Consider the following 25,177-nt stretch of genomic DNA (forward strand, 5'->3'; position numbering starts at 1 on the left):
AAAGACTATCGCCTTTATTTTTGTTCTGCCAGCCACACACGGTCATGCTATTGTGAATCTTGTCTTCTTATGTCCTATGGTTTTCAGCAGCACTTTCTTATGAGACTTTTTACTCTGCAGCTGGGGTTGCTGGGCAAATCGAAATTCATGGTGTTTCAAGCATGTTGCCAATGGGGTCTAATGGGAACTTATGCTTTTTCCACTGTCTGCTGATGAATCACTGGAAACTGGCCATTTTGACATTGAAGTATTTTGTAGTCTCTGAGTGATCTTGATCTTTTGCCGCAATGCTAGACACTTTTAGTTCAAAAATCAGCTCCACCAACTAGCTGTTGCTTTGGAATCTTTGCACTCAGGGTTTGATTTGGCCCTCTTAGGTGCATGAATACTCATTACATTTTTGGTGATGATGAAACCTTGCTGACAATTTTCGAAAACCCATTCTAATACATGCCTCACAAGATCAGGCCAGTGGCCAGATTCCTTCTTCCGTTCTCATACCAGATTCTCATTAACACTGAATTCCCTTGCTGAAGCACAGTTATTTTATGAGTTAGCAAATGTCATAACTTTTAGCTTGAAATCAGCTTCATTTTTCATTTGTTTTATTGGAAGATTAATTTTTCTTCTTTGTTTTAGAGGCGATCATGCTTGGAATGTTTGGCCATGAAGACCCGTTGTTTCCTTGTAACAATTAATGAGCCTCTGCTTGTGGTGAGCAGTGGGAAGTTTTGTGTCCAAAAATAGCAGCTAAAATACAAATGAGCAAATAAATATTGGGAACAGAATGGGAAACCTCAGACTGAGTGGACAGGTTTAAAGTTGTGCCCAAAGTTTTGGATTTAATTTCAATATGGATTTGAATTTAAATAATAATTATGTTCCGTCACCAGGAAGACAGTGCTAACTCATTTCTGCTTAGATTTTCATGACCTGTGGAAAAAATCATCTCACCTTAAGTCAAGAAGTAAAACGTTTGTGTTTGGTCTATCCTTACTGGAGTGCTGACTCACAAACTGTTACCAGTTTTAATATTCCAGATATATAGATCCTAATTTATCTCCTGATTGTGGTTTAGATGCTTTATATTAGGACACTAGAAAGGCTGCAACAAAGTCAGACGTTTAATGAAACTGATCTGCTGCAGTCTGTAACTGTAGTAGGGCTACTTGAATTCGGAGCTCCTCTTTTTGGCTTTCTCCCTAAATCCCAGTTATTCTCCTAACCCACTGTGCAGCTCCCATGACAACTATCATTCCTGCGCCCCCAAATCTGTCAATTGTACCTTTTAGTGCACCTGGTGAGCAACTGGAGCTCAAACTCTACCAGCACACTGCTTGAAACTCTAAACTCTTCTTCACATCAATTATCCTTCACCCATCCACACTACAGTCTTCATTATTAGTATGGTCATTGGATGTTTCGATGTCCAAAATTAAAGCTATCTGTTCACCTGCTTCACTTGCTTCCACTTCATCCAATAATTTCTGCCACTTGCCAATCTTCCTGTCTTTTTCCTGATTACGTTGCTCTCCCACCTTTATATACTTCATTGTTTCTCATCTGTCATCTCACAGTCTCTTACCAAGTTTAATTAATCCATTAACCACCAACCTCTTTCACCCAACCCCCACTCTCCCCCCAACCTCAATCCCAACTCTTTTCTCCCTCCTGCTCTGTACCCGTCTATTTCCCTTATGGAACAAAAACTTTCTGGAACACATTTCTATGTACGAGTGTTGCTATAGATAAGAAAATTCTTGGTTCATATGTGAATCTATCTGAACCTAATAAGCATATCAATTCTATTTAACAATCTGCTTCCAAGTTGTTCATCGGTGATGAGTATTATACTATCCAAAATAAAACTTATTTATTAGTCACAAGTAAGGCTTACATTAACACTGCAAAGTTACTACAAAATTCCCCTAGTCACCACGGTCCAGTGCCTGTTCAGGCCAATGCACCTAACCAGCATGTCTTTCAGACTGTGGGAGAAAATCGGAGCACCCGGGAAAACCCACACAGACGGGGAGAACTGGCAAACTCCACACGGACAGTGACCCAAGCCAGGAATCGAACCAAGATCCCTGGCACTGTGAGGCAGCAGTGCTAACCACTGTGCCACTGTGCCACCCAACATCCACTTTGTTTATAATAAGCAAAATATTTGGCTCCCTTGAAATAATATTGCTAGTAATGGAATGTTTGTGTAATTTAACTCCACTATTCTTGCTTCACGTGGACTGGATTATCAAACACAGTTTCAAGTTTTCCATGTCTAATGAGTTAATATTGAATTGTTTTGCTACACATTTCGTTGCAGGGTACGGTGGGATTTGAAAACCAAATTAACAAGTGCTTGGACCTGGCAATGTACCTCTACAACAAAATTAAAAAGAGGGATGGATATCAAATGGTATTTGAGGCAGAAGTAAGTGTGGTGATTTTCATTTGCTCTCCTCCCATTCCTCGTTTTTTATTTGTAGGCTGTCATTAGCTGCTTTTTCCTCCTCACATTCATTAATGTAATGATAAGCAGCTGCTTTTGTTCCCCACACTCTCTTTCAGCCACTTGGCCCTTGCCTTCTGTAACTTTCTCCCTGAATCTTTCCATTTTCAAAAGAAGCTTTTCCTTTTGACTGGACTTTCACATCTTGTAGCCTCCCCAATGCCTGTGTTTCAATGGTCAGCCCACAGAACCTTTTTAGAGGAATGTGACATGGTAATGCATATTTACTTGTTGAGAAAGAACTTAACTTCAGTTTAATAGTGCTGTCACAATTTTATGCCCTATGTGTTTAAACTGACACCTTCATGGCCTTAAAAATAATCATTCATATAAGGATGTTTTTCAGTTTATCATTCTCCATTTCTCTTGTAGCCGGAACACACCAATGTTTGTTTCTGGTACATTCCACCAAGTTTCCGAAATATGCCTGATTGTGAAGAGAGAAAGGAAAAACTTGGCAAGGTAAAATTCTGAAAGTTTTGTAAAACTGTAAGGCTTGATGTGTAAAAAGCATTTGTTTTAGCAATAGTTTTTTAAAATAGACACTTCTAATGATCATAAATAATCTGCCTATTTGTTACTAGGCAGGAGCTTTGTTTTTTTTCCTTCAAGGCTCAATGCATCCTAAGTACTTGATTTTGTTCCTAACCACAATGTTAATAAATGTTGCCATTAGAAAATGATGTGGAGGTGCTGGCATTGGACTGGGGTGTGCACAGTAAGAAGTCTCACAACACTAAAGTCCAATGGGTTTATTTGAAATCACAAGTTTTTGGAACACTGCTCCTTCATCAGATGAGTGCTCACCTGATGAAGGAACAGCATACCAAAAGTTTGAGATTCCAAATAAACCTGTTGGACTTTAATCTGGTGTTGTGAGACTTCTAACTGTGCCATTAGAAAAGAGGAAGTGAAACCTCCTGTCTGGTGTGTAATTGATCCAACCTGTCATCCAAAGGCTAGTTAAAGGTACTGGAGGATTAATTGGAATGACCACAAAGCCTTTCAATGCACTTGAGCTCTCCAGGAAGGCTCAAGAACCTAACCCAAAGGCAGTGTTGAAAGAATGAAACTGAGTGAACAGGTCTGGTGAAATGAGGAGGTTCTTGAGGCTTACTGGATTGTATCAACAATGAACTGTCTGATCTGCTCTGGAGCTGTCAGTCAGATCAGTTCAAAATGATCAGACCGCACCTGCTGCTCATTCAGGCTGCAAAAGGGAAACTCCCTCATTAAACTGACATCTCCTGTCAGTCAGAGGACTTCAAAGGGGTCTTCTTACACCTGGGGCTACTAAGAGAGGGAAAGGGCAATTCCTTCTGCAGAATGGAGTGCTGCTGTGATTTTGAAGGTTTTCAGGCATCCAGGGGACATAGATGTTAAAGTAACTAAAGCACTTCAAAGGTTTCAAAGTATGCTGGCAAGAATGAAGATTTTGAACTCAAGGCTGCCTGTGATCACCCATGCCAAGAGTGATCTCCATTTTTCTGAAGGCTAGAAGGGGCAATCCAGCCACAAGATTCCCCACCCAGGGAGAGTCCTGAGATCAACCCCTTCCCCACAGCCCAAGCCAACCCAACCCTGGGTCCCTTTGGGGACTCTCCCTCTGCTGCTTGGCAGTGACAGAAAGGCACATGGGCAAAGTGTTTACCTCCTAACTGCCCCCCCCCACCGGTGTCAGTGCCAGGGTGCCAGGGCGCAATGCCAGGTTGGCATTGCCAAGAGGTAGGGCCTGAGGGGACCCCATCTCTGAGTGTCCCTCTTGGGGCAGGTCGGGTCACTCTCATGCCTGCATGATGTGGTGGGGGTGAGGTTGGTGATCCTTTTGTTAGTGGTGGGGGGTTTGCTGGGGGGTTGGGGGTGCTCCCTTTTTCAGTGTGGGATCACCAAGTCTGTAGTGGGGAGGGGTGGCCCATCACTGAATGTTGCGATTGGGGAGCGGTTTGAAAAGGGTGCCTGATCTCTGTGAAGCCCAGTCACCAGTGTGTTTTAAATACTAAAGCTGGGTAAATCCCACCTGACAGCCACTGCTCACACCAGTGGGAAACACTCTGATAAGTGGGAACACTTAGAATGCAAATGGGAGAATCTGATGCAGTAATCCCCTTACTCTGTACTCAGTTTACAGCAGCAGTGATTGAGGTCAGATATCTGTACATTGATTTTAAGTTAACATTAGAAGTGTATGTAGCCTTATTTTCAAATAAAGAGCGCATATTAACACTTTATCAGTCCTTGTTTTATGGTTGGTTTGTTTATATTGAATAGGAAAATGGCACAGTGGCACAGGGGTTACCACTGCTGCCTCAATTGCCAGGGACCTGGGTTTGATTCCAGCCTTGGGGACTGTCTGTATGGAATTTGCACCTTCACTCCACATCTGCATGGGTTTCCTCCAAATGCTCCAGTTTCCTCCCATAATTCAAAGACGTATAGGTTATGGGGATTTAGCCATGGGGATAAGGGCTGGGGGCTGGGGTGGTGGGACTGGGGAAGATATTCTTTTGGAAAGTCAGTGCAAACTCGATGGGCTGAATGGCTTCCTCTGCACTGTAGGGATTCAATGGATTCTACGTAAGTGGGATTAATTAATTAGTTCTACCAAAGTGCCAAAGATGAGCTCCATTTGTGCTGTATCTTTCAATGATCCAATCCTGGTGGCAGGAGTGCTGAAGGAGTGAGGTTTATTTTCTACTGGGATTGGGGGTGGGGGGAGTGCTCAGAAATGTTACAATAATGGTCAGCACTTTCTAACATTTTTAGGTAACTGTAATTGGCCATTTCAATCCAAAAGGAATGTATCATGGAAGAGTTAAAAATCTTTCAAATTTGAAAATGAAAGAAGTTAGTATGGATTTTGATGCCACAATAAATGGATTATCAATAGCCATTAAAATAATGGATAGCGAATGTCACAGGAAATTATTGGCAACAGTTACGTTTATTGCTCTTTTGAATCTATCAGAAGGGTTGTTTTTTTAACAAACAGAACTAAACACTAAAACAGCTTAAAATTAGTAAAGTTCTCAAAAAGTAGCTGCAGGAACAGTCATATGATGATGGATTTTCTGCTCTCAGTTGTGTTTGATTAATTGCCTCTAGTCTCAGGGCAGCTATTACACGCTTATTAGCTATTAACATTAATCTCGTATTTCCCCATGGATGTTGTCTGCTTTAATATAGCTGGCATGGGATCTTTTGCCAGTTTCTCCATGGTAACAAAAGGGTCTTTAACCATGTGTAGAAACAAACAGAAAAACAGCTGTTACCAGACATAACAAGGCACTGCAGTTCCCGCATGTGCGAATCAAAAGCCCACAATTCAGAATGCAGTACTCCTCAGTGGCAAAATCATAGATCCAAAAACTTCAGTATAATTTGTTGAATATAAATAAAGCTGATCATCCTTGCTACCACATTCTTCAGGAAGAATTCTAGCAATTAATTAACAATTGCATAATGTACAGCATCATTCATAATTCCTCAGATTCTGAAACAGTACATGTTCAAATGTAACAAGATCATTCAGGACAATATTCAGGCTTGGGCACGTAACATTCACACCTCACAAATGCCAGGCAATGACCATCACCAATAAGAGACACTCTAAATACTGCCCCTTGACATTCAATGGTGTTATCATCGCTGAATCCCCTACTGTCAATATCCTTTGGATTCCCATTGACCAGAAACTCAACTGGACTCACCACATAACACAGTGGCTACAAGAGCAGGTCAGAGGCCAGGAATACTGTGGCGAATAACTCACCTCTTGACCCTCCAAAGCCTGTCACCATCTATAAGGCACAAGTCAGGAGTGTAATGGAATACTCCCCATTTGCCTGGATGGGTGCAGCTCAACAACACTCAAGAAGCTTGCCACCATCCAGGACAAAGGAACCCGCTTAATTGGCACCACATCTACAAACATTCAATCCCACCACCACTGATGCTCAGTAGCAGCAGTGTGTACCATCTACAAGGTGCACAGGAGCAATTCACCAAAGATCCTAATTCTGCACCTTCCAAACCCATGACAACTTCCATCTAGAAGGACAAGGACAACAGATACATGGGAACACCACCATCTGCAAGTTCCCCTCCAAGCCACTCACTGTCCTGACATGGAAATATATCACTGTTCTTTCGCAACTGCTGGGTCAAAATCCTGGAATTCCCTCCCAAACAGCATTATGGGTCAATCACAGCACATGGACTGCAACAATTCAAGGCGGCAGCTCACCACCTTCTCAAAGGCAACTAAAAATGGACAAAAACTGCTGACCTGCAAGTGACACCCATGTCCCACAAATGAATTTTAAAAATCTCCATGGTGGGCAGAGAATAGAAAAAACCCATTAGAATGGGAATCCCAACCCCACCAGCTTGCCCACTTCAGGTTTGTTTTTGAGAGGTATTGGTGGGTGGGGAGGTAGGGTGGTGGTGGCAGATATGCTCTTAAGGAGCAGGTGAGCCTGAGTCCTTAATCTGACCCCTCTGTAATCTGACTCCCCCACAGTCAGACCCTGGTTTATCTAAGCCTTCTCCCGCGAACCCAGCTCTCCCATAATCTGATTGTCCTGTGATCTTGTATCCCCCTCCCTGACCCCAAACTCCACTCAGAACTGACATAGACAATCTGATGCCCCTCCCACCATCCCCATCACCAAGAGTTAACTCTCTCATGACTTGACTCTTCTGCAATCTTTCTCCCATGATCTGACCCCCCTGCAATAAGACTCCTGCTCTGATCTGACCCTCTGCAATAAGATTCCCGCTCTGATCTGACCCTCTGCAATAAGATTCCCGCTCTGATCTGACTCTCCGCAATAAGAGTCCCGCTCTGATCTGACCCTCTGCAATAAGATTCCTGCTCTGATCTGACCCTCTGCAATAAGATTCCCGCTCTGATCTGACCCCCTGCAATAAGATTCCCGCTCTGATCTGACCCTCTGCAATAAGATTCCCGCTCTGATCTGACCCTCTGCAATAAGATTCCTGCTCTGATCTGACCCTCTGCAATAAGATTCCCGCTCTGATCTGACCCTCTGCAATAAGATTCCCGCTCTGATCTGACCCTCTGCAATAAGATTCCCGCTCTGATCTGACCCTCTGCAATAACATTCCCGCTCTGATCTGACCCTCTGCAATAAGATTCCCGCTCTGATCTGACCCTCTGCAATAAGATTCCTGCCCTGATCTGACCCTCTGCAATAAGATTCCCGCTCTGATCTGACCCTCTGCAATAAGATTCCCGCTCTGATCTGACCCTCTGCAAAAAGATTCCCGCTCTGATCTGACCCTCTGCAATAAGATTCCCGCTCTGATCTGACCCTCTGCAAAAAGATTCCCGCTCTGATCTGACCCTCTGCAATAAGATTCCCGCTCTGATCTGACCCTCTGCAATAAGATTCCCGCTCTGATCTGACCCTCTGCAATAAGATTCCCGCTCTGATCTGACCCTCTGCAATAAGATTCCCGCTCTGATCTGACCCTCTGCAATAAGATTCCCGCTCTGATCTGACCCTCTGCAATAAGATTCCCGCTCTGATCTGACCCTCTGCAAAAAGATTTCTGCTCTGATCTGACCCTCTGCAATAAGATTCCTGCTCTGATCTGACCCTCTGCAATAAGATTCCCGCTCTGATCTGACCCCCTGCAATAAGATTCCCGCTCTGATCTGACTCTCCGCAATAAGAGTCCCGCTCTGATCTGACCCTCTGCAATAACATTCCCGCTCTGATCTGACTCTCTGCAATAAGAGTCCTGCTCTGATCTGACTCTCTGCAATAAGATTCCCACTCTGATCTGACTCACTGCGATACGACTGCCAGCGATGTGACCCTCTGTGATTCAGTTGCCCCCTGTGATTTGACCCTTCCCGTGACCTGATCCCCATGATCAGTCCCTGAAATCCCATCCCCCCACCCCCAGAATCATAACGTAAGAACATAAGAAATAGGAGCAGGAGTAGGCCATCTAGCCCTTCGAGCCTGCCCTGCCATTCAATAAGATCATGGCTGATCTGTCGTGGCTCAGTTCCACTTTCCCGCCCTCTCCCCATAACCCTTAATCACCTCGCTTATCAAAAACCCATCAACCCGTGTCTTAAAAATATTTAGCGAATCCAATATTCTCATGATTTCTCTCCCCATCTCTCCTTCCTCCACTGTCCTCAGCTGCAGCTTTCTGTTACTGACCTTCCTATTCACAGCTTGCAGGTCTCTCAATCAGAATAAAAAGGATTTTTCACATTTCCAGCCTTCCCAGCCACTTAATATCAGCCCTTTCCTTTCCTCCCACTGCATAGGCACTATCCTCTTTATTTGCAAACGTAACTGTTTCACCAGTTGAATTAACAGTAATCGCACGGAACGAAACCTTCATATAAAACCACAGTCAGGCAAATGTTCCATTCAACTTATTAAATGATTCTCGCAAAACTATTAGCTCAGATAAAAACCTTTCTGCCTCTTGTGCTTAGACATCGAAGGAACTGGAAGATCTTGCCAACAGCCCATGGTGCACTGCCTCCTATGTTGAAAAATATACAGTGGAGGGACCAGAAATAATACATTTGTGTGACATTGGGCGGGATTTTCTGTGCCACCCACTGCATGTTTCAAGGCAGCAGACGCAGCCCTCCATTTACAGGTGGCATGATCTTCTGGTCCTGCCATTGCCAATGGGGTTTCCCATTGAATGCGCTCCGCACCACTGGAAAATCTGCGGTGTGGGTGTGCCATTTGCAGGATCGGAATATTCCACCAGCATGAACAGCCAGAACATTCTGGCCCTTGGATGGGATTTTCTGCCAGCGGAGATTTTACACTCCCACCAAATCAGTGGACTTTGAATAGCTTGCTGCATTTTCTAGCCCCACTCACTGTGTGACAGGGCCATAAGATAGGGCCGTTGTGTTCCATATGAATACCAGCTCAATGATAGTGCCAATGGTTTGATTTTGTGGGGCAGAATAAGATTGAATAAATGTGTGACATTACTGTTATGTGTGACATTACTTGATGACATTACTGTTACTAGAGAGGTGGTGCTCGACAGACTGGAGGGGCTGATTGTGGACAAGTCCCCAGGACCGGATGGAATGCATCCGAGGGTCCTGAAAGAAATGGCGGAGGTGATAGTGGATGCCTTGGTGGTTATTTTCCAGACGTCGCTGGATTCCGGGGAAGTGCCGGAAGATTGGATAACGGCTAATGTTATGCCGTTGTTTAAGAAGGGTGCCAGGCAAAAGGCGGGGAATTATAGGCCGGTTAGTTTAACGTCTGTGGTAGGTAAAATGTTAGAATCCGTCATCAAGGAGGAAATAGCGAGGCATCTTGAGGGGAACTGCTTGATAGAGCAGACGCAGCACGGTTTCGTTAAAGGGAAGTCGTGTCTGACAAATTTACTGGAGTTCTATGAGGATGTGTCTAGGGCGGTGGATAGAGGAGAGCCGGTGGATGTGGTCTTTCTTGATTTTCAGAAGGCGTTTGACAAGGTACCTCACAAGAGGTTATTGCAGAAGGTCAGGGGGCATGGAGTGGGGGTAGGGTGTTAGCGTGGATAGAGGACTGGTTGTCAAATAGGAGGCAGAGAGCGGGGGTCAATGGGTGCTATTCGGATTGGCGGATGGTGACTAGTGCAGTGCCCCAGGGGTCGGTGCTGGGGCCTCAGCTATTTACCATTTATATAGATGATCTGGAGGAGGGAACCGAGTGTAGGGTGTCAAAATTTGCTGATGACACCAAAATTAGTGGAAAGGCAAACTGTGCTGAGGGTGTGGAGAGTCTACAGAAGGATCTAGATAAGCTGGGCGAATGGGCCAAGAAATGGCAAATGGAATTTAATGTTGGCAAGTGCGAGGTGGTCCACTTTGGTAGGAATAATGGTAGGAAGGATTATTACTTACGTGGAGAAAAACTGCAGCAGGCGACGGTGCAGAGGGACCTCGGGGTCCTTGTGCATGAGTCGCAAAAACCCAGCTTGCAGGTGCAGCAGGTGGTCAGGAAGGCAAATGGGATGCTGGCCTTCATAGCAACGGGGATTGAATATAAAAGTAGGGAGGTCTTGCTGCAGCTGTATAGGGCATTGGTGAGGCCGCAGCTGGAGTACTGTGTGCAGTTTTGGGCACCGTACTTACGCAAAGATATTTTGGCCTTGGAGGGAGTGCCGAGGAGGTTTACTAGGCTGATGCCGGAGTTGAGGGGGTTGAGCTATGAGGAGAGGCTGAATAAATTAGGCTTGTACTCGTTAGAGTTTAGAAGAATGAGGGGAGATCTCATTGAGACGTATAAGATGATGAATGGGATGGATAGGATAGAGGTGGAGAGACTCTTCCCGCTCAGAAAGGATAGTAAGACTAGGGGGCACAGCCTCAAGATAAAGGGGGGGCGGTTTAGAACGGAGTTGAGGAGGAACTTCTTCACTCAAAGGGTGGTGAATCTCTGGAATTCTCTGCCCGTTGAAGTGGTGGAGGCTACCTCGCTAAATATTTTTAAGACGCGGGTTGATGGGTTTTTGATAAGAGAGGGGATTAAGGGTTATGGGGAGAGGGCGGGAATGTGGAACTGAGCCACGACAGATCAGCCATGATCTTATTGAATGGCGGGGCAGGCTCGAAGGGCTAGTTGGCCTACTCCTGCTCCTATTTCTTATGTTCTTATGTGTTTCACCAGAGATAGAAAAAAAATAGTTTGCATTACATTCATGGAATTATTTGAAAGGTGAAATTAAAATCTAAACAAAATTGGTGACATTGTCTGCGAATACAATGAAACAAATGAGGCTGATACCGGAGTTGAGGGGATTGAGCTATGAGGAGAGGCTGAATAAACTAGGCTTGTACTCGTTAGAGTTTAGAAGAATGAGGGGAGATCTCATTGAGACGTATAAGATGATGAATGGGATGGATAGGATAGAGGTGGAGAGACTCTTCCCGCTCAGAAAGGATAGTAAGACTAGGGGGCACAGCCTCAAGATAAAGGGGGGGCGGTTTAGAACGGAGTTGAGGAGGAACTTCTTCACTCAAAGGGTGGTGAATCTCTGGAATTCTCTGCCCGTTGAAGTGGTGGAGGCTACCTCGCTAAATATTTTTAAGACGCGGGTTGATGGGTTTTTGATAAGAGAGGGGATTAAGGGTTATGGGGAGAGGGCGGGAATGTGGAACTGAGCCACGACAGATCAGCCATGATCTTATTGAATGGCGGGGCAGGCTCGAAGGGCTAGTTGGCCTACTCCTGCTCCTATTTCTTATGTTCTTATGTGTTTCACCAGAGATAGAAAAAAAATAGTTTGCATTACATTCATGGAATTATTTGAAAGGTGAAATTAAAATCTAAACAAAATTGGTGACATTGTCTGCGAATACAATGAAACAAATGAGGCTGATACCGGAGTTGAGGGGATTGAGCTATGAGGAGAGGCTGAATAAACTAGGCTTGTACTCGTTAGAGTTTAGAAGAATGAGGGGAGATCTCATTGAGACGTATAAGATGATGAATGGGATGGATAGGATAGAGGTGGAGAGACTCTTTCCGCTCAAAAAAGACAGTAGGACTAGGGGGCACAGCCTCAAGATAAAGGGGAGGCGGTTTAGAACGGAGTTGAGGAGGAACTTCTTCACTCAAAGGGTGGTGAATCTCTGGAATTCTCTGCCCGTTGAAGTGGTGGAGGCTGCCTCGCTAAATATTTTTAAGAAGCGGGTTGATGGGTTCTTGATAAGAGAGGGGATTAAGGGTTATGGGGAGAGGGCGGGAAAGTGGAACTGAGCCACAACAGATCAGCCATGATCTTATTGAATGGCGGGGCAGGCTCGAAGGGCTAGATGGCCTACTCCTGCTCCTATTTCTTATGTTCTTATGTTCTTATCCTTCCTCACTTTTATCTTTGTGTCTTTTCATTCCTCTTTGGACTGATTTCAAATATTGGTTAATAGTCTTTTGTTCATGCCTCTCTTGTACGATGTTGTTGACCATGAGAACTTTAAGAATCAATATGTCCTTTTTTTTGTTTATCAGATTGCCCCAAAAATCAAAGCACAAATGATGGAATGTGGCACTACAATGGTTGGTTATCAACCTCAAGGAGATAAAGCGAACTTCTTCCGTATGGTCATCTCAAATCCAGCGGCTACAAAATCCGACATCGACTTCCTCATTGATGAGATTGAGCGACTGGGGCAGGATTTGTAATAGGTTAAGTTAGTTTGGTTTCCCAATGTTTTCTCCCAAAACTGGTTACAGTGTACAACAAATGTGTTTCGTTTAAAGATCTGTGCAGCACATTGCAGTACTGTCAGGCAATCTGTAAACCCATTCTTTAGCCAGTGAGTATTTATTAGAACTAATTATTTAAGAGATACAAAATCTAAATACATATTGTACTTACAAGTCAGCCTCAGCATGTGTGTTCCTTTGAAAGAGCTCAGCAATCTCTGAACTGTGAGTACTGTGGACAATGTGCAGTGATTTTAACCCTTAGAGGTAAATGTAACTCTATCATTGTAGACTTACTTAGACTGTGCAGAAACCTTTCTCGTAGCTACACTGTGTATTGGTGCTTTTTGTCACATTGTAAAATTATGGAGTGTGAGCACCACATTTTATTCTAGGTACATTGCCCCCTTAGTTGTGATTCTGGGGTAAGAGTTGCATAATTAATGTAACAGATATAACTAAATGTCTTTCTAGAAAAGTATTAATTTTGTGTAGATTGTGTATATTAATGTCAACTGATTTTTGTGAAAAGAAATAAATGTAATAGTTTTACAGTAACAAAACTGTTTAAAAATGTAGGTATATATCAAAATATTTGCTTATTTATATCCAGAAATTTACTGTCTTACAGAGTTGTCTAGTATTTTCTTCGATTTGTATGTACTGTATCTTTATTTATATATCAAAGGAGTTCTAAATGATGTTTATGGTATTTTAGTGTATATGTGAGCCAAAGAATACAGCAAAATAATAGTGGCAATAGTATTTCTATTTAGTCTGGACTATTATGCAGCCTTTAAAGTGACAAGTGAAATATATTGCTGCACCTATTGAACAGTATATAACTGTGAACCAAGATAATACATCAAAATTAAAGCAGCCGTCACTGGATTTTCCTGGGAGTTCGGATATGATAACTAGATATATTAACTACATACAGTTAGTCTGTTTCGCGTAGAGATTTTTTAGGACATAAGTCCAAATGCAGGAAACATGCTTGCGGTTGTAGCATCCAGGGGGATAAAAAAGGATATTGCAGCATTACAAAATCTTGTCCTTAATCTGAGTTTTGTGAGTTGGATGGAACCAGCAGCATCTCTTGTAGTTGAGCCTGATTTTAGCATTTTACTGAGCTCAAAAGTTTGGATTTGTACAAATAGTATATAATTCAGGCTATTATTTCCTAAGGAGTTGAGCCAAGCTTTTGATTTGTGGTGTTCTGTTCAACAACTGCAAACTTGGCCATTTCAATCTGGATGTAAATTTTGATTGGGCTCAGGCTGGTTTGGTTCAATCCATATCTGAGAGCTGAACTGGAGCTGGTTTACTTGTCCCTAAGAGCAAACATTTTGAATTCAAAAGCTGATACATGTGTTTTTTGAAACAGTGTTATCTGTATACGATGAATCTTCTACCGACCTGTGGTGTAGAATAAAAAAATAAAGTGGGAAAACATTGTCAGATATTGCCACAGCAGATGCGGTGTTTTATTATATTCTACAGTACAAACATTATTGCCAAAATGATCTACATTTTTCAGAGATGTTTAGCTTTTCTGCAACAGTCTCTGTTATTTGAGAATTTAATTTGTTGTTTTGCTTTCGCAATCATGGAAGATGAAAAGAAAGTCGAAAGACTTTTTGTACCCTCAAATTGATGGAAGAACACTGAGGTGGCAATTGTAAACCTGTATCAATAGTTTTCAAATACTGACACTATCAATCTCAGCCCAGATATTTGGAGTGTCAAGTTAACTTTATAATGGCATATTCGGAGAATTTATCTTAAAGGAAAAATGTCATGCTTTAATAGTTTTGTGTTCACAGCAACCTGTTTTTAAAGTTTGATTTCAGTACAGCATAAAGAAAATTCTATAAAACAATATTCTATAAAATTATGTATTTCAAATATCTTGTAACTAAAACTGTAACCATGTTATAGTATACAATATTGTATACAATATTAATATCACTATACCTCAAACTGTGTCCCAATTTTGACATCAATGCTGTGTTCTAAAACTTTTAAAATACATTTTTATCTTTCTAAATCACCCTTCTTGTGCCATCTATAAAACATTTCTGCACAGCTGATATAAATGAGAATCTGTACCAAACAATGGAGCATTTCCTAATTCAGACTATTTATTCTTGCACTCTGATGCTGAAATGCTTACCTAGCTCTTCAAAACGTTAAACAGTTCTAGAGACCTTTTGCATCTAAAACATGAAGAATCTCATTTGGAGCTGAGACTTATATGTGTTAAGCAAGTATTCCCCTTAGCATCTCATTTTAGATCTGATTACCATAAAATCATTTTTAATTGATAAATGTAGCAGGCTACACAAACCATGGGTCATCTTTGGCCTGAATGAAACTGGAAAAACAGTGTTTTGTTTTAATTTTTCAAGATTACTATGCCAAACCAATTATTTGTAACAATCGTAAAAAATAGAGGGAATGGTATGGGTAAATCTGACTTGACATTGTCCATCTGCAGGGCAACATGCGTGTCAGTGAGTGACTACATACACTGAAGTCAGAGGGAGAATTAGGAGGGGGGGATGAACGAAGAAGAAGCAGGCAGAGGTGGAGATGGAGTAGTCAGGAAGGAGGTAAAGGGGGTTGCAAGGGGAGGGGATGGAAGTATGGAAGCATAAGGAGGCCTGATGTGGGTGTGCCGGCGTTGGACTGGCGTAAACACAGTAAAAAGTCTGACAACACCAGGTTTTAGTCCAACCTATTAATTTGATAATATACTCACAAGCTTTCGGGTTAGCCCCTTCGTCAGGTGAATGGAGAGTTCTGGCCTCAGGCAGAGCATATAAAGCACAGACAGTTTAGAGATTACTGATTAGAATGCGAATCCTTACACCTAACCTGCTGTTCAAGACCTGAAGTGGCTGATAATGTGAGTGGAAGGAGCACTGATCACAGTTTAAAGAGATGTGTATTGTCTCCAGACAGTACAGTAAATGAGGTTTTGCAAACCCAGGCAAGTCACGGGGGTTACAGATAGTGCGACATGAACCCAAGATCCCTGTTGAGACCGTCCTGTTGAGTCACTGAACAGAGACTGATAGCCAAGTTCCGCACACATGAGGACGGTCTCAACAGGGATCTTGGGTTCATGTCGCACTATCTGTAACCCCCGTGACTTGCCTGGGTTTGCAAAACCTCACTTACTGTACTGTCTGGAGACAATACACATCTCTTTAAACTGTGATCAGTGCTCCTTCCACTCACATTATCAGCCACTTCAGGTCTTGAACAGCAGGTTAGGTGTAAGGATTCGCATTCTAATCAGTAATCTCTAAACTGTCTGTGCTTTATATGCTCTGTCTGAGGCCAGAACTCTCCATTCACCTGACGAAGGGGCTAACCCGAAAGCTTGTGAGTATATTATCAAATAAATAGGTTGGACTAAAACCTGGTGTTGTCAGACTTTTTACTGAGCATAAGGAGGAACAGGGGGAGTATGAAGGAAAGAGTAAAGGAGAGGAGGGAAGAGGAGGAAAGGAGCTAAGGAACTGAAGATCAGAAGAGGATGGGAGAAATAAAGGAAGGGGTTGTGTTATGAGTTAGGGCCAGAATCACAAATTACATTAGGAAGCCAGACTAGATCTCAACAGTTTTGTATTTTGCATAACTGTAAGGATAGGATGCTCAATAAATTCAATAAAAATCTGGAATTAAAAGTCGAATGATGACCATGAAACCATTATCAATTGTCATGGAAATCCATCCGGTGTGCTAATGTCCTTCCTGCTGTCCTGACCTGGTCTGGCCAACATGCGACTCCCGACCCACAGCAATGCAGTTGACTCTTAAATGCTTTCTGAAATGGCCTAGCAAGCCATTTGATTCAAGGGCAATTAGTGATGGGCAATAAATGCTGACCCAGGCAGTGACGCTCACATCCCCTGAATGAATTAATAAAATGTTTTAACTTGGAGGAAGATTAGCTTACTTTTCATAATGCTGTCACATTAACCTGCTACAGTACTTTCGGAACCCTCAAACCTCCCAATTAAGCTCACGGGTATGAAGGCTCATGGATGGCCTTTCTGTTTTGCTGCCGATTAAGGCCCTTAAGTAGGCAATTAATGTCCATTTAAGATCCTCACCCTGCTGCTTCGAATAATAATCTTGTAGAGGGAAGGGCACTTACTACCAAAAGGATACAGCAACAAAACCTTGGTATGGTTACTTATTCATTGGGAATGGGGGTCACTGGGAACTGCTGATGCCCTTCCCATGAATCCCCTCCGCCATATCTCATCTCCAGCCTGGGATCCTAGGCCTTGATGCCTGTCATAAGACCATAAGAAATAGGATTGATGTAGGTTGTTTGGCCCTCTCAAACCTGCTCTGCCATTCAATAGGACTATGACTGATCCAACATGCCTCACATCCACTTCCTTGCCCTTTCCCTTAACCCTTGATTCCCTTACTGATCAAAAATCTATCTCAGCCTTAAATATACACAAGAGTCTGTCCCCACAGCACTCTGTGGCAAGGAGTTCCATAGGCTCTCACCCCTCTGAGAGAAGAGATTCCTTTTCATCTCAATCTTAAATTGATGCTCCTTCATTCTGAATCTATGCTGTCTGGTCCTAAATACTGCCATGAGGGGAAACATCCTTTCAGCATTACCCTGTCAAACTCCTGAAGAATCCTATATGTTTCAATGAGATCATCTCTCATTCTTCTACATTCCAATCAGTAGACTCCCAACCTGCTTAACCTTTCCTCATAAGACAATCCCTCCATACTGGGGATCATCCTAGTGAACCTTCTCTAAACGAATGAAATAATATTTTTCCTTAAATAAGGGAACCAAAACTGCTCACAGTACTCCAAATGTGGTCTCACCAGTATCTTGTACGGTTGCAGCAAGATTCCCCTCCTCTGACACCCCAACAAGGGCCAACACGTCATTAAATTTCCTGATTACCTGCTGCACCTGTTTTGTGCATATAAAGTCCCTTTGCTTGCAGCTCTCTGCAGTTTTTCTCAATTCAAATAATATTCTGTTCTTTTGTTCTCCCTTCCAAAATGAACAACTTCACATTTTCTCACATTATACTCCATTTGCCCACATATTTAACCTATCAAATATCTCTTTGTAAATTGTATTCCGCTCGCAACTTGCCTTTCCACCTATTTTTGTGTCGCCTGCAAATTGGCAGTAAGTCAGTGGCCATGGTTCAAAGGACAATGGAAACACAACAATGAGGTCAGCAGTGGGTGTGATCGTGCATCTGTCAGTGGAAGGACTGTGTGCTGAGTTCTTGTTCCAACACAGTGTCAAGAGTTGCAATGTCTATGAATTATAAATTAAAACATTCAAGTGTACCATACAATCATCATGTAACTTGCCAGCAGTAAGGCAACATTTGACAAAGTGTTCTGAGGGGTAGGACAGTGGCACAGTGGTTAGCGTTGCTGCCTCACAGTGCCAGAGACCCAGGTACAATTCCTGGCTTGGGTCACTGTCTCTGTGGGGTTTGCATATTCTCTCCGTGTCTGTGTGGGTTTCCTCCTTGTGCTCCGGTTTCCTCCCACAGTCCAAAGATGTGCTGATTAGTTGCATTGGCCATTGGCATTGGCTAAATTGCCCCTTAGTGTACCTGAACAGGCACCAGAGTGTGGCAACTAGGGGATTTTCACAATAACTTAATTGCAGTGTTAACATAAGCTGACTTGTGACTAATAACTAAACATTACTTTACAACAGTGATTATACTTTATAGGTTTACTGGCTATCGAGCACTTTAGGAATGTCATGAAGTTATGAAACGTACTATATAGGTACAAGTTCTTTATTCCTGTTTCTTATATTTTTTGGAATGTTCAATCACAAAATGCGTTGTGCTTGAAGACTTTCTTTTCCTCGATAACAGTTTTCAAATGTGATCATTTTTAAATGTACAAAACCTTCATCTTTGTTTATTTTCCGTGTCTAGATTAGTTCAAACCAGTCCTAGTAATTAACATCATTTACTGGAGAACACCGAGGATGTTCACCATGTTACATATTTTCTGGATGAGTGTGAAATATCACAGATATCCACACCTTTAAACAGACCAAACTCCTGTTGTAGATCTCATTTAAAACTAAAATGATACAATGAAGCAACACTCACAGATAAAATACCTCTAACAGGCTAAGAAATAAACTGAAACCAATCCACCATAAATTAATTTACTCTTCTTAGAAAGCTTTGTTTTAGCTTGTTGGAAAATAGAAGTTCCTTTGGATAAATTAGTCATCTTCCTTGGAATGCAGTGCACAATTTTTTATGATGAAAGGAAACATATCACTGAACTGGCAGTGTTTTTGCTAAATGTAGAATGTTTATCTTGCGGAGCTTCTTTGATGAAAAGTCATCTCTTCTGATGTAACCAAGCAAATATGTTAACAGTTTATGTCATGTCTTGGTAGAAAATGGGATAATAGTTTGTAACTGTTGGCTGCACTATCACTGTAGCTTCATTTTTGACACATTACAGTAACTAGAAAATGTATTTGTCCCTGAGATATACTTTACTCATTAACATTTTAAACATAAGGGCCTAAAGTCATTGAAGAAAGTATTCTTTATCAGCTAATTCTTACAAACCTGGTTCATGCTGACTAAGTGTTAGTGATTTTTTTTTCCATTTTTAAAAAAACACTCAATTTTAACATAGTTACTTAAAACCATAAAAATTTATGCTCTGATGCTGGATTTTACCTTGAGGCCAGTTTGTTGCAGGTTAACAGCAGAATGGAAACTCACACTGCTTCAGAAATGTGGCCTTGGAAACCTTAACTGCCAGGTCATATCTAAATTACATTGTCAGACTTTCCACATATTCCGGGTGACAAGCGGCGGAATACCGAGCTGCATGGTTGACCACTTTTGACCCCTCCGCTGTCTCTGAAATGTCATTGTGCATATCCAACATCCAGTGCTCGATCAGCAGAAATTCCTTCCTATTAAGTAACGGGAAAACTAAATCCAATATCTTTGGTTCCCATCACAAATTCCATTCCCTAGCCAGCAACTCTTATCTCTCAGCCTGGCAACTGAGACTAAACCAGACTGTTTGTAGCTTTGATATCACATCCGACTGTGCAGTGAACTCCTCACATTTGTGTCATCATTAAGGCTGCCTATTTCCAGCTCTATAACATTGCCCGACTCTTTCTCTGCCACCAGCTGACCTGCTACTCAGACCCATCATTCACAATTTTATTACCTCTAGATTTGAGTATTCAAACCCAGTCCAGCCTGGCCTCCATAATCTATTTATAAAGTTGAAGTTATCCAAAACTTTGCTGGTCCCAGGCTAAATAGTATCAAGTCCTGTTCATTCATTACTCCAGTGCTTACCGACCCACATTACTTTCTGGTCAAGCAACACTTCAATTTTCAAACTTCATTGTTGTTTTCAAATCTCTCCACAGCCTCACCCTCCCTATCTCTGTAATCCCTTGTAACTCTACAATCTTCCAAGATATCTAAACTCCTTCAATTCTGACCCCTTGACATCTGGAATTTTAAAGACTCCACTAATGGTGGGTGTGCCTTCTGCAGTCAGGCCCTAGGCTCTGTGAATTCCTCCCTAAATCTCTCCTCCTCTCTATCTTCCTTTCCTTCTTTAAGGCATGCCTTTAAGGTCATCACTTTGACCAAGATTTTGGTCATCTGCTCGGTATCATATTTTACTTCACAGTTCTACAGTGAAGCTCTTTGAGACATTTTATTATGTTACAGCTGCTATTTGAATACAAGTTGTTGTTGTCCAAAGTGGCAGAATCGGGTTCCATGGCTGCCCAATGGAGTTTCATGATTAGGACAGAGTCAGAGGTGAAACACTGGCAGTCAAAGCCTAATCTTTCTTTGTGAGTCCTTTGTGAGGCATCACTGGCCCAAATTTACTTTGCTGCTGCAGATAGCACTCATCAAGCTCTGCACCATCCAGGGCAAAGCAGCCAGCTGGTTTAGTGTTCAATGGTATATTTCATCTGTGTTCAATTATTCTAGTCTGGTACTGATCCTGGCACATTTGTTTGATTGTTTAAGCCTGTAAGAAGAGCTAGTGGCTGGTATTTTATGACCTCACTCAGGCGTTGCTTGTAAAAACTCACCCGAGACCAATGGGTAGAATTCTGTTCTGTGAGCCAAGCCCACCCCGACTCCAGGGCGATAAAATTCCGACAAGTGAGTTAAGTACTAGCACCAAACAATAAATATTCCAATAAGTATTTGGGCTCTGAGCAAAGACTATGACCAGAATTTTTCTCTCCCACCAATCAAGGGAATAATGGCGGGCGGGGAGGGTCAGACCACGCAAAGGTCTGTTGACTTCGGGTGGGATTTTTTGGTTTTGGGGCAAGTGAGGCTGGAGAATCCCGCCCAATATTTGTGTTGAAAATCCTGTAATTTCTGACATAGTTTAATGTTCTATAAATAAATCGTTTGGATTTATATCTAGACCTAAATTGTTCTGAGATAAATAAAATAAACAACAATCCAATGAATGCATAACAATTGGCACCTGTCCACCACTTTAAACATTCACTCCACCAGAACAATGGGGAGCAGCACTACCAGCTACAAGATACACTGCCTCAACTAACTAAGGCTCTTGTGACAGCACCTTATAGACCCTGCCATCTAGAAGGAAAAGGATAGCAGATGCATGGGACAGCACCATCTGCAAGTTTCCTTTCAAACACACTCTATTCTGACTTGGAACCACATTGCTGTTCCTTCTCTATCATTGAATCAAATACCTGGAACAGCCCCATTTCTAACAGCAATGTGGATTTACCTACAGCCAGTGGAGTGCAGCAATTCAGGAAGGCAGCTCACCATCACCTTCTCAAGGTCGATTAAGGATGGGCAGTAAATGGGGGTGGCACAATAGCACAGTGATTAGCATTGCTGCCTCACAGTGCCAGGGACCCGGGTTCGATTTCTGATTTGGGTCGCTGTCTGTGAGGAGTCTGCACGTTCTCCTCGTGTTTGCATGGGTTTCTGCCAGGTGCTCTGGTTTCCTCCCACAGTCTGAAAGATGTGCTGGCTCAGTGCATTGGCCATGCTAAATTCTCCCTCAGTGTGCCCGAACAGACACTTGAGTGTGGCGACTAGGGGATTTTCACAGTAACTTTATTGTAGTGTTAATGTAAGCCAACTTGTGACACCAATAAATAAATTTCAAACTTAAATGCTGGCCTCACCATTGACTCATACATCCTACGAACAAATGGAAAAAGCAACTTTCCACTCACGGTGCAGAGTCACAATACTTTCAGAATTTGCTGCATCTGTTGAATAGGAATCTGTTGGAGTTGGGCAAATTTCCTTGGTGCCTCAAGGATGGGCAAGTAATCTGGGTGATTTTAACAGCGTATCCACTCTGTTTCCAAAGGGAAGATAGGGTTAAAAGTTCCCTCTGAAATTCTTCTTGTCAGATTTCCTTATTGCTGTCGCGTTTCTCATCATACGACAACCAATCATTTTGACCCATTACGAGTGAGATCAGACAGACAGCACTATGCACAGAATTGCAGTCAGTTTTGAAGAGCACTATCAATTATATCAAGAGGTAGACTGAAACAATTTCGAGTTCGGATAATTACGAACCATTTGTGTTTTGTTCTCGAGGTGTACAATCTCATTTTAAGAACTTAATTGCTGGTCCTGTAATGTACTAACTTGTTATTCATGGCATACATACATTTTGTGAAAAGCTTCACATTGCCAAAGTAGAAAGGTTATTCAGCTGGGCTGAATTTCTGCATGATTATATAGCTAATTTGGAAGCAGGTGGTTGAGGCATTGGAAATAATTGAAATACAATAAACCTTTCATCGACAGGCTGTGCTTCTCATGCAAACCATCTGTGGTAATAATATAATACTATCTATATTCAGCATGGCATTCTGGGTAGGTGACAATATAACTAAAATAAGATACTGTAGACATTTCAGTTCAATTTCATTCAGTATGATAGACCAATGCAAATGGAATTGTGCCAAATATATTCCTATTTCCATTTTTCTATCTGTGGCAAAATTAAACGATTAGTCTTCCAGTTATTGTCGATTGATTTTAAAAACCATTCCAGTGCTGCAGTTTTTTGGTCACATCAGTCATCATTAGGTCCCACAGCTTTATTTTATTTTATTTTTTTCTTGAATTTGTGTCAAAAAGATTGGGTGGAGCATTTGTCACCCTGGTCTAATACTAAACCGATGTTGGTGATGAATACACTTCCAGTTTAATTTAATGAATTTACAAAGTATAACGATAAACAGATTTGATCTGCACCATCAACTGCACTCTCAGTGCTGCTTTCCCCCAGGAAGCTTGTATTGTGTCTGTAAATGGCATTGAATGATTAGTGAATGATGGTGTGTTATATGTTGATGCTGCTCATTGCAATGGAGAGAAGGTGAAGGGCCCACTGCACCAAGCAGAGTAATCAGCTGCCTATGTAACCATAATTGCAGTTGGCTAACTATTCTTCCCCAGTTTTAAGCCTTATCTGTGATTTATCATGTACTTTAGTAATTGTAGGGCTGGAATTTTTGAATATGGTGGACTTAAGATCATAAGAAGTAGGAGCAGCAGTAGGCCATCGGCCTGCACCATAATTCAATAAGATCATGGCTGATCTGTTGTGGCCTTAGCTCTATTTTGTATGCCTAACTCCCATAACCCTTGACTCCCTTGTCAATCAAAAATTGGTCTAACTCTGCCTTGAGTACATTCAATGATGCAGCCTCCACTGTTCTCCATAGAAGAGAACCCCAAAGTCTAACAGTCTATTGAGAAAATAAATTCTTCCTCAACTCCAGCTTAAATAGAAGGTCCTTTTTTTTAAAACAGTGGCCCCTAGTTTCAGATTTCCCCACAAGAGGAAACATTGGGCACAATTTACAAAAAATTTCTAAGTGCTGAATGAGCAAGAAAACAGCAATGAATAGCACTGGTTTTTCGGTGAGCTGTGAGTCGCAATCTTACAGCACTTAATGCAATAAAAGACCCTCGATGCGATTCTCACCATCATGGACCGTCAGGGTGTGGGGCCTGCCTGAAGTGGCTGCAGTTGTACACTGTTAACAAAAGAGATCTGCATATAAGAGCGAACGATGGATACACTGGCGGTCACGCCAGGAAAATGGAACCTAGATAAACAGCTGCAAGATCCACAGAAAGAGAGCTAAGCTGTCTGGTGAGGAGAGGCGGGACATTTTCTTTCCCCTGGGATGGGCAACGAGCCAGGGGTTGGGCCAGCAATGAAACCTGGGAGATGGTGGTGTCAGCATACCATGTGCTGGTATGGATAATCAGCCACCACTGCCACAAGAAACTGAATGATCTTGTCCATCCCATCCTGGCATCAGTCCCGTTGTCGTGCCTGCCATGTCCATGCTGATCCACTCCCTGACACCCTGTGGCCTTCCAGCCATCAGGCTTTCAATTCCCTCCTTCTGATCCCACAGAAGAAAATGGCTCATAACAGGATGGGGAGCAAGAGAATACAGGAGGTGGGGTCCCCGACTTGCAAATCCTCACTCCCTTTGAGGAAAGAGCCCTTGATCTGATGGGGGCGGAGGAGGACAGGACCGTGAGTGACAGCCAGGTCAGAGTGCGACCAGGAAGTGAGCATGTGCAAAACCTTCATTCAAATACTTATCTCAAGAAAGTGGCATACTGCCCAGACACTTGTCCCTCCTTTGCACTGAAACTTGTGCCCTTTAATGCAGAAGATGATGCTGTTGCATCCAATCCATCTGCAGTCACCGTCCCCACTGCTGATCCCATTGAGATACCCCAGCACATCTCAGAGGGAACATGGGAGAAAGAGCATGAGGAAACCTCCAAGCCCAGCACCAGTCACTCAACACAGGCTTCCACAACACAATCCACCAGCGCAGATCCTATCACCTTGGTGAGACAAGTTAGTGGTGAGGCTTCTGCGTCACTCTCTGGTGTGCACGACACAGCCATTGATGTACATTGGGTGGGAGCAGGAATGTCCATGTCTTCAGGCATGCAGAAATCTGCCAACGGCAAGGAATCAGGTACCAGCTGCCAGGCCGCTGCGATTAGTTCTCCCTAAGCTGCTGGAGATACAGCAGCAGAGCAGGGGAATGGCCGTAGGGACTGTCAGCAACGCTGCAAGAGCTGCAAGGCAATCGGGAGGAGTCCCACAGACTGCAGGTGCAGGAATAATTCCTGGCATTGTGTGGTATCCAGGCTAACACTGCAAGAGTGGCATCCGCAGTGGAAAGTCTGGGTCAGGAAATGGTCGCCATGGGTGGGGGTCCAATATGACTGTGTCATTGTTGTGGGTTTCGAGAGCACAACCCAGTCACAGTGAGCCTTCGCTGAGGGGCTATAGAGCTTGGCCCAGTCTCAGAGGATCATCGCCAAGGGCTCAC

The 25,177-nt window shown here is 42.8% G+C and overlaps 1 protein-coding gene across 4 annotated transcripts in view; it reads left to right on the forward strand.

Annotated features, from left to right (window-relative positions):
* gad1a (glutamate decarboxylase 1a) overlaps nucleotides 1–14,192 on the forward strand; it is a 59,099-nt gene extending 44,907 nt beyond the window's left edge. For all 4 annotated transcript variants that reach the window (XM_080199042.1, XM_080199039.1, XM_080199041.1 and 1 more), the window contains 3 exons: nucleotides 2,327–2,434; nucleotides 2,885–2,974; nucleotides 12,532–14,192. In XM_080199042.1, coding sequence (XP_080055168.1) covers nucleotides 2,327–2,434; nucleotides 2,885–2,974; nucleotides 12,532–12,705 — 372 coding nt within the window. In that variant the 3' untranslated portion in view covers nucleotides 12,706–14,192. The remainder of the gene's footprint in view (nucleotides 1–2,326; nucleotides 2,435–2,884; nucleotides 2,975–12,531) is intronic.
* The last annotated feature ends 10,985 nt before the right edge of the window (nucleotides 14,193–25,177 follow it).

This window comes from Carcharhinus amblyrhynchos, chromosome 11 (assembly GCF_965287045.1).
Source record: "Carcharhinus amblyrhynchos chromosome 11, sCarAmb.v2.hapA, whole genome shotgun sequence".
NCBI classification, from domain to species: domain Eukaryota; kingdom Metazoa; phylum Chordata; class Chondrichthyes; order Carcharhiniformes; family Carcharhinidae; genus Carcharhinus; species Carcharhinus amblyrhynchos.